At 37.9% G+C, this 13,178-nt stretch overlaps 1 protein-coding gene across 1 annotated transcript; it reads left to right on the plus strand.

The window, feature by feature from the left end:
- The first annotated feature begins 2,179 nt into the window (after positions 1-2,179).
- Positions 2,180-12,978, plus strand: LOC125238305 (general transcription factor IIH subunit 3). The gene is made up of 9 exons (XM_048145594.1): positions 2,180-2,303; positions 2,541-2,721; positions 4,002-4,100; positions 5,134-5,230; positions 5,814-5,930; positions 8,570-8,698; positions 10,879-11,014; positions 12,385-12,421; positions 12,850-12,978. Exons 1-9 carry the CDS (start codon positions 2,288-2,290, stop codon positions 12,908-12,910), a joined length of 873 nt encoding a protein of 290 aa, XP_048001551.1. The 5' UTR covers positions 2,180-2,287; the 3' UTR covers positions 12,911-12,978.
- Positions 12,979-13,178: the final 200 nt, after the last annotated feature.

The raw sequence follows: 13,178 nt of genomic DNA on the forward strand, positions 1-13,178 counted from the left end.
AGTAGGTGTACGTAGACGTGTAGGTCAGACCAAGCTATGTTTGCAACTATTTTATTAGTCCTATCGTCATCGTCATCGTCATTTCATAGAAGTTAAAAACTTTAAAATAACATTTGCACCGGCGGAGCTGTCAAAATCGCTGGTAACTAAGCTTGGTATGACTAACTACCTGTTCCTCGGCGTATTCTTTACAGTGTGACTGTTTTTAATCAGCTGTCCCAAATCATAGAATGTAAATGCTTTAAACTGCTACCGATTAACCAGAATTCTAACTAATCAATATTAATCAAAGGCGAACTAGTCTTAACGCCCACATAGCTACTTATTAATTTAATTAATTGTATGTCTTGTCTCCGTGGACAGATGTCATGAAGTCATAGATATGGCAGTCTAACTGAGATATGGTCCTAAGTCTTGAGTTGGTAGCAAGAGATAGAACCTTGTTAAAGCGTGGTAGGTACATATTTGTCAGGACACATTCTTGGCGTGCCGTAGCGTCGAATTCATCATGTTCGGACGTCGTGCTTGCGTTGCTACATTTGAGACTGGATAGCTAACAGAGGACTATAGGAAATGAGATTGGTGGAAAGAGAGGATTACAGTGGGGACACGAGTGTTGCCGAAAGTAAAGGTAACTAGTGTAACTACTACTTAACTTAACATGGAAATGTTCACGGTTTTTGAGAGTTTTTATTGCTCAGTGCTTAGTCGAGCGATAAACCGACATTGCCCAAAGTTTTCCCATGTATAGTTAAGTTGAATTTTCCTAACCGACCGACGGTGAATTACTTCCAGCCTAAGTTATCTTAGGACCACTTGCACCAATGAAAATGGCGGGTTAACCCGAGAGTTAACCCACCATTTTATATGGAATTTGATAGATGACAGCCCACTAACCCTGAGTTAAGTAGTTGGCTCAAGTGGGCCTTACTGGAACAACAAAACCAACAAGAGTACAGTCTTTATTGAGGATGCGCCCACGGGCGACTTTTCGCTACGACTTTCTTGTCGCTCACACCATCGGTCTATGGGCTAGTATGAATATTTACGTCCAAGAGACAACAAAGTTGTGGCGAAAAGTCGCCCGTGGGCGCACAGACTTTCCTGTCTACTTTTTTGCCATCGACCCATAACGTTCACAGTTGAAGTGGCCGATGGGAAGACGGAAGGCGACGATCTGTGTGCAGTATCCGAGAAACATCGTTTTTAGAAGCTAAATAAGCTGATGCAAGGTCAAAATACTTTGAAAGACCCATAATCATGATTTCATGAATGACCAAATACAAGGAGACTGCTCATCCAGTTAAACATATCATCGAAGCGACGACCTGCGCGATACCATCGCTATGCTACTCGACCAAATTAAAAGGTCTTATATTTCTCAGAGCATGTATGGAGCCACGACATTGTGTACCGCGCGGTACTAAGTAGTAACTGGACAACCAGGACAACTAATATAATTGATGGATTATTTGTCGCTGTGCACGCGCCGTGTTTTTAGAGTTCAGTGATTGGATTGGTTGATTAGACGTTTAGTTTAGAACCTGTATTTAACTGTAGGAGTGGTCGGCCACTGTGCTTTTTGAGAGAAGCGTTCTGAAAAACGCAATTTGAAACCTCCGGGTTGAAAGCCAAGCATCATGTCTAGACCAGGCAAACCACGGCCACTTACTTTACTATTAAATAATGCAAAATAATTTTCTCAGCATCAAATCTAAATATTCTAAATTGCTAAACTAACCCAAAACCTTCCGCGTAATACGCCTGTTGGTATTTATAATGCAATATTGTTTTTAAAAAATAATTACATTTAACTTCTAACAGGATTTGGTAATCCTACCTCTTTGAACTAACTTGTTTACTGTCTGAATATACAACAACCATATAAACTAAAAAAAAAGAAATTAAAATGTTTCATAATTTGTTTTAATGGCATATAGAAAAGTTTTTGACATGTTACTGCCAGAATTGCATAGCGGATTTTGCTGAAAATAGTAAAAGCTGTATTAGGACTGTATAGTATATTAAACACGAAATATTTTCGTCTTGTTTATTGCATTTATTTCATTTTGCGTCATGTTATTACTCGGTAGGTATTTAAAAATATATATTTTTTAAAACCCTATATCATTTTTTTCTATGGCAATACAAGTCACAAGTCATGTCAGTTGAGTTGACAGCTGTCAAAGTCAATGGTTGCCGCTTGTGTTGTGCTCTGCTTGTTGTTATTAAACGAAGCCAAAAGTACTGATTTATTATTATTACTAGGGTTGAACTTATTGCAATTATGGCTGATGACGACAGTAAGTTACTAAATATATCTTATTACCCTTCTAAAATCACTCTTTGACTTTGAAAATACAATTCGTAAACTAAGAAATTATAACCTATAAAATAATTTAGTCGAATGTCTTGCTTGCTTTGAGATGAATACAAACCATTTTACCAATACATAATTTAGTTTCCCTGAGTATCAAAGTCACTTTAGAGCATAAAATTGTTAGTGTATCAATATTCTCGAATTTATTATTTATTTTCAGGTCCATCCGATTGCAGTCTACTAGTGATTGTAGTGGACACAAATCCGAACCAGCGGTACATTATTGAAGACCCTAAAGTACTCACGAACTGCCTGGATGCAGTCATCGCGTTCGCTAACTCGCATTTGATGCAGAAGTCGAAGAATCAATTGGCAGTTATTGGATGCCATTTCCACAAAAGGCAATTGACTACTAAGTTTGATAATGTTTAGATAAAATAAAAACCATTTTTCATCACAGTAACTGGTAACTAAAAATTTTCTCTTAATTCTTCAAAAACGGATACCAAAATTGCATTTTCTCACAAGAGTACAAAGTGATCATAAATAATGTAATCATAAAATTGATTAATTTGATTTCATTTGATGTTTTACAGTTAGTATTTTAGTTGGTGTGGTGAAAATTTTGTTGCACCTTGTGGCAAAGTTTGTTTAACGTTTTTGCCTTGAAACCTTTTCAAATTCAATGTTGGCATCTTTTTCTTGCTGCACATGCAGTTAAACAACAACTTTGTCCCCTTGTAAAACAAATAACTATTTCAGCTGTTCACTTTCCATACCATGTTTGCAAACTAGACTAAAATAGTTATTTGTTATACAAGGGTGCAAAGTCAAAAATCAAATCAAAATCAAAATAATTTATTCAGCAAATAGGCCACAGGGGCACTTTTACACGTCACATATTTAGAAAATATTTAAAATTGAGTTGAAATTACAATTGATACTATTATATACTAATTCTATGTTCTAACTAAAGTTAACTCTATACAATTAATTAGAGATGTAGAAGGTCTTGTCTGTCTTGAAGTTGTATTTTAACACCGAGTGTGGAATTTAAAAACAAGCAAGGTAAAGGATTCTATAGTTGAACTACGAGCGAAACAAGTGGTTCGAGAATATAGAATCCTGAGCTTGGCGAGTTTTTCAACACACGAGAAGTAAAATACATTTGCATCTGTGTGGAACACAAAACTTTTCCCCTCACTATAGCGAGACAAGTACAACGCAAAAAACGCGTTTATCACAGCTTCCAGTAGTTCTAAAGGTGGTAAATCATCTTAATCACTAGATTCACCCAGTTTTATCAATTTTAAGTGTGGATAAAATGCGTTTTTACCCGCTGGTATTAAAGGACAAAACACCGAGCTAGTGAGGGGAAACATTGTTTTCCTATGTCCACAATTCCACATTGTGCAGCAGTGTAACTAATGGAAGCGGATGGTTTAGCCAAGTAAAAATCATAAAGCCATGCATGCTGTCTGGCTCCATTATAGCAACAGAGTAAAATGGAGCCAGACAGGCAAATTTTTCAACTAAATTTATCGAGTCTAGTTTGTTTCTTAAAATTAATCGTTTGAATACTCTATAATTATACAATTATTGATTAATTAAAACTTAATAGGTCAAAAGTAACTGCATCTTTTAGTAATGTGTTAAAATCTAAATGAGTTTTTTTTTTCAGTGAATACTTGTATCCGTCCCCCGGAAAACCTCTGGATGTGCGGCAGATTGATGGACAGTATGAATTGTTCACTCTGGTTGAGAAGACCATTAAATCAAGGTACCATACCATTTTATTCATTGGGAGATTTGGGAGTATAGAATAGTATAGTGACATTCTTTCTCTAATTCACTGTCAAGTACTGTTAAGTTCAATGTTAAGCTTGGAAGATTTTAGCTTAAATTTTTTAGTTTAGCTTAAAATGGGGAGAAACAGAATTTATGTTAAAATATGTTGTTTAAATTCTATAGAAATACTAAAATGTGTCTAAGGTACAGCGGGGCAAATCTCTACTGGGGGGAAAAATGTAACTTGTAAATTTTTTCCATGTTTTACAATGTTTGCATTATTGAATAAAGTGTCCACAGGTTATATATGGTAGGCGTGTTCAGTAGATACATGTAAAACTCAACATCATAGTGTAATAATAGCAAAAAACCGGCCAAGAGTGTGTCGGGCCACGCTCAGTGTAGGGTTCTGTAGTTTTCCGTATTTTTCTCAAAGACTACTGAACCTATCAAGTCCAAAACAATTTTCCTAGAGAGTCTTTATAAAGTTCTACTTTTGTGATTTTTTTCATATTTTTTAAACATGTGGTTCAAAAGTTAGAGGGGGGGACACACTTTTTTTTCCTTTAGGAGTGATTATTTCCGAAAATATTAATATTATCAAAAAACGATTTTAGTAAACCCTTATTCATTTTTTAATACCGTTGGAATAAAAAAAAATATCAGCCCCCACTACCTAACAAAACATTTTTTTCCACTTTTTACTTTACCACTTTATCGACGTGATTGATATACATAAATATTGGTATCAAATTTCAGCTTTCTAGTGCTAACGGTCACTGAGATTATCCGCGGACGGACGGACAGACAGACACGGCGAAACTATAAGGGTTCCTAGTTGACTACGGAACCCTATAAATGGATCAGTTACAATTGTCCCCCAGTCGAGATTTTCTCCACTGTACCTTATCTATTATCTTTATCTATGAATCATGTTAAAATATTTTAATTGCTGTTTAATCAGTCCATATAATAAATATATAATTAAGGGTACAACATTCTTACCTTTTTTGTCAACTTTCCAGATTAGTAAACCTAATAAAGAGCCAACCACAAGAAGAGAAGCCGGGAGAATCTCTGCTGGCCGGAGCCCTAGCTATGGCCCTCTGTTATATTGGAAGGGTAAGTTTCACGTTTACTCTGGCCGTTTGACCTTTTGCTAGAAAGAAAGAAGCAAAGAACATAAGAAAACCCTGAAAGGTGTGTGTATCAGAACTATCAGAATCGCTAGTGGCCCAGTCTTAAAATATTCAATGTGGAAGTTGTCAGTTCAAATCCTTGCTTGTATAAATTTAATTCTTGGAACTCTGAAAATATGTATGAAATAAGTGAAATAAATATAAATAAATAAATATTATAGGACATTCTTACACAGATTGACTGAGGCCCACGGTAAGCTCAAGAAGGCTTGTGTTGTGGGTAGTCAGACAATGATGTATATAATATATAAATACTTATATACATAGAAAACATCCATGACTCGGGAACAAGTAGGAATTACAATCTGGTCCAAATTTGTACAGGATCCCTATTGCCAAAATAATATATGCTCATCAACTTTGGTCTTGTTGTTGGAAGTCACCATCACCAGCAATATGACATGATGAGATTGTTTTGTGACACCTGATTTTGTATCTTTTTGCTTGTATATTTTCCTTTTTGTGCGTGTTTGAGAATAAATTATATTTCTATTATATTCTTTCAGATCCGTAGACAACTAGCCCCTGGAGTGCGGATGAGCAGCCGCATCCTCATTGTAACCGGTAGCTCGGACACCGCGGCCCAGTACATCAACTACATGAATGTATTCTTCACGGCTCAGGTAAAACCAACTTGATATTATAACTATGAGTACCTACAACTATCCCCGCTTTGGGTCGTTCTTGGCGCGGAGGTTATCGCGGTTCAGTATGATGGGTACTTTTGCGTCGGGAACGATACGGGGTAGGTTGTTTGACTAGTTTAAGTTCTTAGTTTAGTGTGTTTGTTTATAAACTTGATATAGTTTTAAGGGTGCTTTCAAGAAAAACGTCAAAATAATGGTAAATTGATAGTTTTAGTCGGTGAAATATTACACTTTCCGTTATCTAATAGATTTATTTAATTCAAGTATCAATTAGAACATCTTATTATCTTGATTCTTATCAGACGTGATTTTTGAAAACTAACTCACTGATGCGCGTTTAGGAAAACCCGCGTATAGCCCTGAATTAGTCGATCTTATTTGTAAAATTTGGCCAGTTTTGAATACTGAAACTGGTAAACTTGTAATATGTAGGTATATCCTGTACTACAATCTTCTCAGACTACATTTCTATTATACGGTTTTGAAAAAAGAGTAAACGACGCTAAGACGAATTCAATTTTTTTTCAGAAATTACCTAAAATTAAGTGACAATTTCTTTGAAAATCTACATCACATCGAAGTTGTTTTCGTACATAATGAATCTGTAACGTTTACTAAAATTGCTCGTATGCCTTAGTGATTATAAGTTTCTATTACATATTTTTGTCAATTTTTTGAAAACGAGCCTTCACCGTCACAATTATTACCACTTCTGGACATTTTCTCATATTTTGTTAGACCAAGTAGAAAAAGTCCTATAATATGTTATATATTTGTAAACTACTCGCAAAGCCCTTTAATTTGATACCACATACGGTATGATTAAGCGCTCGGTTGCGATTTCACTATTTTTCACATGAAAGCCCTCTTAAATGTCTCTTAACAGCTTATTTCTAGTGTTGATGCGAGATTGTTTTCAAATGAAATGAAAAATACTACCCACAAAGTAGGTAAGTGCCCTTCCTAGGATGCGAATACAGGGCAAGGTTTCATATAGGCAAAGCTACTACCCAATATCTTGAGATAAGAAGTTAACTCAAATCAAAGTAATTTGCACGTTTTGGCTTTTCGTTGCAATCACATATCTTTATACTTAACTTTTATAAGAATCAACTTGAGGCCTATTACATAAAAATTTACAACTTGTATTACAAGTGGAACTCTCTTCCACGAAAATGAAATCCCTTGCCTTTCATTTTCATTGAAATTACGATATTTCCTGATTTCAATCACTTCACGTACTTTCCTGCTATAGTAAAGACGTTCAGTTGAAAGGACTTTGGGATTGTGCAGTTCAATCCAGTGATTTGATCCTGACTCCAGTAAAAATCTGGTGATTAGCAAGTGCAAACGTGAGAAAACTTCCGATCACATACCATCAGATGTCATGAGTGTTGTATGTAGGCAAAGTGGCACTTTAGCGTAAAAGTGACTAATGACAATCAAGTGCGGGTAATTCGAAAAACTCATACAGCTAGAAGATGTTGATACAACTCCCAGCCAGTCTACCCGTGACCACGGACGTAATGTCACGTCTGAAACGTCGAATTAAATATAAACGTGTTTTACGCGATTAAGTCCCGTTTTAATTCAATAACATGAGTGAAGATCGTGTTAGTTTAAACCGATTCAGGTCATCAAAAGTTGTATTTTATTATTATTCTCTTTATTCATTTTAACTCTTAGGCTAGGTTATTTTATAATATGATTATAAAAGTAAAATACAAAACCACTTACAAAACAATACAAAATATATAAACACATTAAGTATAAAAAATCTAACTTAGGGTGCCGCCAGCAGCGGAGCAGGGCCCAAGCTGCCGGTGGTTAGGGCTGCAGAGAGAGGAACCGTCGGACTATCCGCGCCGTGTCCAAGATCACCGCCTTCTGCATCTGACCCTTGATCCAACCACCTAGCGAGAGTCTCTTAAGATGTTGGTCGAGACTCTTCGCTATGAGACCGTTCGCTGAAACGACTATCGGAACAATGATCGTTGAATCAACATCCCACATGGCGGTTATCTCGTGAGCCAAGTCTAGGTACTTACTGGACTTGTCCTTCTCGGCTTTCACGAGATTCTCATCATGGGGGATGGTGATGTCAACGAGCACGGCCCGGCGTTGCGGTCGATCTATTATCACAATGTCAGGCTTATTGGCTACAATAGTCCTGTCAGTGATAATAGATCGATCCCAATAGAGCGTGGCATGACCATTATTATTATGTTTGTCTTTTCCATATCTCGGAACCATGGGGTCCCGGACCTTTGGGAGGCATGCGTGGGGCCGAAGCCAACAGCACAGAGGCCCTTTAAGACATTTTAATCTAAAGGCAAGGGATACACGTGGCGGATACCATCCCCGAGCGCACAATGTGATACACCCGAAGATGGTCCCCGCCAGGTGCAAAGACTATTGCAGTGCAACACTTTTGTGTTGCGATGGGAACTAAGGTCATAAGGCTATTGTTTTGCAAATTGGATGGACTGGACTATTATTATTATTATTAAGAGCCCGTATTGTCCCACTGTTGGGAAAGGCCTCCCTCAAATTCCTCCACGCATCCCTATCCCCTGAAGTCGAAAGTTGTATATTCAACCGTATTTATATTACAGAAGCAGCATGTCCTGATCGACGTGTGCTCTCTGGACAAACACCTGAGTCTGCTGCAGCAAGGCTGCGACATCACCGGAGGCCTCTACCTTAAAGTACCTTCCTTGGAGGGTTTACTACAATATTTGTTGGTAAGACAACAATAGGGATGACGACTACATTAAAAAAATGGCATTCTGTTTAGTCCGTCAGTTAGATCGTCCAAAAATACTGATTACATATTTTTCACTTTGTCTAATTAGTGAATGAAAAAAAAAATACAAAGATGTAGAGCATCAAAGTGCCGGAGTGGGGGCTTGTGACGTCACTTTTAAGTAATACTTGTACCTAGGCGTGACGTCACGCGAAACTTCAACGCACTGTACCGTCGTCATCTTTTGTTTACAAGAAAAAAGAAAAAATAGGTGTCCCAAATTTTTTGATAATCTATCTGACGGACTAAACAGTTTTTTTTAGTCTCGCCTATTACATCTAGTTTTTTTTCATCACAGCAACTGGTAATGGCTCTTTATTGTTAAAGAACAGATGAGAAACTTGTACTTTATATCATTTTTCATATCTGGTAAAGTAATTGAAGCACATGTGGAGTAAAAAGCATTTAATGATAGGTACATTTTAAAAACAATCTGGGCAACCGAGCTTCGCTCGGTTCTGTTTCGTATCCTTGACATGTGTCGCCATCTAGTTCAAAAATGAATAGTACCTACATCGAGTGAAAGAATTCTCAGCCTTAACAACACAACTACTCCACACGAGATGGCGCGCATTTCGCCACAAAAACTCAAATAGTGTATTTTCTATTCGTTTTAGCCTTGACCTGTGTCGCCATCTAGTGTTTGCAATAAATAGTACTTACATCGACCGAAAGAATTCTGTCTTAACAGTACAACTACTGCACACGAGATGGCGCGCGAAGAAAAACGCATGAAAACTCGAAAATTCGCGTTTCCGGGACCTAAGGATAAGTTAGACCGATTTTTCACCCCCAAAAACCCCCATATAACAAATTTCTGCGAAATCGTTAGAGCGGTTTCCGAGATCGTCAGTGTAAATAAATATATATATAAATAAATAAATAAATATACAAGAATTGCTCGTTTAAAAGTATAAGATTTAGTTAGATTTGATTTGATTCGGTTTGTGTGAAATCTTGTAGTCAATATTATCTTCAGGTTGTGGTTGATTTTTCTGCTTCAATCGAGGGCAAAATTAGTTTGCACTAGAGATGGGCCGAATATTCGGTAAATATTCGGTATTCGGCATATTCGGCAAGTTTTTCAATGTTCGTATTCGGCCGAATAGTTCGGTTAAATTGCCGAATACTTACCGAATAAATTAAGTAAATAAATAGCGTAAGTTGTTTCGTTTTTCAACGGAGTGATCGTATTTCAGCATTTTAAGGAACCAACAAAGGGAGATAAAATGCGTTAAAATATAAGTACCTACAATAATTATGTAAAAAAGTGAAAATAACGTAGTAAGAAACAAAAACCAAAATTTTCTTCTGCACTAAATTATAGGAACAATAAGAGCCTTAGTACCCATTACCAATCATTGAAAAGTTTTTAACTCCAAGCCAGTATTTAAAATATGGTGGAACCGAATATTCGGCTGAATGTTCGGTTCGGTAACAGCTGAACCGAATGTTCGGCCGAATATTCGTATTCGGCAAAGTCCGTATTCGGCCCCTCTCTAGTTTGCACCTAAGAAAGTGTTACGAGCTGTAGGTTCCACTTTTCGAACTACTCGTTACTTTGGGATATTTCGGTTGCAAACAAAATAGTGTCAGACATGTGTTTGGCTTTCATTGACGTAATATTGACGGCCGGTCTGGCCTAGCGCGTAGTGACCCTGCTAAGCCGCGGTCCTGGGTTCGAATCCCAGTAAAGGCATTTATTTGTGTGATGAGCGCAGATATTTGTTCCTGAGTGGAGTATATATTTGTATACTATAATATTATGTATTACCGTTGTCTGATACCCACAACACAAGCCTTCTTGAGCTTACCGTGGCACTCAGTCAGTCGCAAGAATGTAATATAATATTTTTCAGTACAGATGGTGTTTTTTTTACGCACTAGTGCGAGAAGTGGTTCATTATATGCCAGGTCGAAACTTGGGAGGGCCATCTGTACTGAAAAACGTCGTACGATACACGTGCGAAAAGGAAATTCGTAACTCGTGTCGATTTAAAACACTCCCTTCGGTCGTGCTTTAATTTATCGCCACTCGTTTCGAACTTCCTTTTTTACGCACTTGTATCGTAATATACTATTATTGCCGGTGACTATATGTGCCCTTATTGTTTGCAGTGGGTCTTCCTTCCTGAAGCGTACGAACGCAAAGCCCTAGTGCTCCCCGGCGGAGGGCGGGTAGACTACCGCGCGGCCTGCTTCTGCCACCGCGAGCCCGTGTCCATAGGCTACGTATGCTCGCTCTGTCTCAGCGGTAAGTTTGTTCCTACCTGAAGCACAGTATAAGACCAGGGGGGCGATTTTTGAATCTCGCATACGGGATTTTGTCACTAAAATACCGGTTGAAAACGGTGACGCTTATTATTTTCAGTGACAATTTTCTGAATTCGAATGGGTGAGACTCAAAAATCGGCCCGCAGGCCTTGTAGCTGAATGTCATTTCTGCGACGCGAAACGCCACCGAAACGCCGCAGAAAAGTAGCCTGGTTCTGTCGCGCCAATACGTAGGAGCGATAGAGATATATATTATCGCGAGAGTTTGCCAATCGGTGCCACTAGGCTTAGAATAAATTTAAAAGTGGAAAATGTCTGCTTTGGGTGAGACTTGAACTCACGGCCTCTGGATCGATACTCCAGCGCTCTGCCAACTGAGCCACCAAGACTTCAACCAAGCAAGCGAAATTTTCCACCACTAAGGTCAATTGGACCTGTAGCGACATCTACCGTAAGTCTCACCTAAGGCAGACATTTTCCACTTTTAAATGTATTCTAAGCCTAGAATTTCTTTATTTGCCAGAATACGTATGGTACAGGATGATAACAGGTTTTTATAGGCATCAGACGAAAACACGACATGCAAAAAATTTACAATTTTACTATAATAATACTAAGGGTGTGTGTGTGCGTGTACATGCGTGTGTATTTTATCTTTTTCTCTGCAAGTAAAAGTGCCTCACCACTAGAGCCAGCAGTGTCTGTGTGACATTGACAATTCCATCTATTCTATAAATTTACCACAGATAGTAAGTAGTAAGTACAAAGGTGGACTTGTACCTTTCAGGGATCTCTCCGAGTTAGGGTTGGCTCACACCAGTCACACCGGAATGGCACCGGCCGGCAGCGACACAGCGAGCACTTTTAAGTGTAAAATATTTTTTCTCAAACATGCAATGAAATATTGTCTTTACGTTCCTTAAAATGGGCTGGGAAGTATCGCTTTTTGGGCGCAACAACTCGAGAGGACTGTAAAGGGATTTCATATTATTTTTCAGGCCTAGGCCTGCAAAGTAACTTTTTTTTATAAAATATTGTCCTTTAGAGCATTTTTTATTTATTTCATTGTATGTTTGAGAAAAGCACTATACATGCCTCGGCGTGAAAACGGATTCCCGGCCTCGTATCCCTATCCGGCCTCGCTCGCACGCTCGCTCGGCACGTATATACCCACTTGGCCGGAAATCCTCATTTTCCCGGCCTCTGATGTAATGTACTATTTTAACCTCGGCCGTTGCCGAACGCTGCCGGCCGCTGCCATTCCGGTGTGAGCCGACCCTTAACCTTTGATCAATTGGCACTTCTACCTAAGCATAGACAGTTATTTAAAAACAATTGTTTCCTTTTCAGTGTTCTGCAAATTCAGCCCGATCTGCACAACTTGCCAGTAAGTATTGGTTTCTTCTTGGTTGCTTTTAAATGTGTGTTTAACAATTTTTTTACTCTTTAAATTATGGAAAATCGAATCTAACGCTCTGGCTAGCGTTCAAATGCAATAAACACACTAGAGATTACGAAAAACGTATCCCTATTACGTAGTAGTAAAACATATTAATATTATAAATGGGAAAGTGTGTGTGTCTGTTTGTTTGTCCGTCTTTCACAGCAAAGCGGAGCGACGAATTGACATGATTTTTTAGGTGGAGATAGTTAAAGGGATGGAGAGTTCCAGGCCTTTCTAACGCGAGCGAAGCCGCGTACAAAGGCTAGTGTTAAATATTCCTTTTTCCTTTAAAACAATCTCGGTTTCTAAATCAAATCATGTTTTAAAATATTTTTTTTTTATGATAAGTATGTGTATTTCTTTCCTTTCAGTACCGTGTTCAAGATCGGCGGGCCGCCTATCAAACCTAAGAAAAAGAAGCTGAAGGTATAGTTGTAAACAACCTTTCTAGAAGTAAGTAATTTATATTGATAATTCTAAATAAAACCTTTTCACTATTGGTTGATGATTTTATTTAAACAAAATGTTCCTGTCAACCAATTAGAATCCTAGGCCACTATAGAACCCTTTCACTGTAAAAGACAAACTGACTCCTATAGCAAATAAAGCACGGTGTCAATACGACAGGGTTCTAGAGTGGCCTAGGATTCTAATTGGTTGACTGTATATTGCTTCAAGTGAAGCTTAAATTTTTTTATAA

The sequence above is a fragment of the Leguminivora glycinivorella genome, chromosome 23, assembly GCF_023078275.1.
Source record: "Leguminivora glycinivorella isolate SPB_JAAS2020 chromosome 23, LegGlyc_1.1, whole genome shotgun sequence".
NCBI lineage: Eukaryota > Metazoa > Arthropoda > Insecta > Lepidoptera > Tortricidae > Leguminivora > Leguminivora glycinivorella.

Bases quoted from the DNA above. Each gene is read 5' to 3' on its own strand.
- LOC125238305 (XM_048145594.1), top strand. The intron at 5,231-5,813 runs GTAAGTTTCACG...ATATTCTTTCAG, and splicing joins CCCTCTGTTATATTGGAAGG to ATCCGTAGACAACTAGCCCC. The intron at 5,931-8,569 runs GTAAAACCAACT...TTTATATTACAG, and splicing joins ATGTATTCTTCACGGCTCAG to AAGCAGCATGTCCTGATCGA.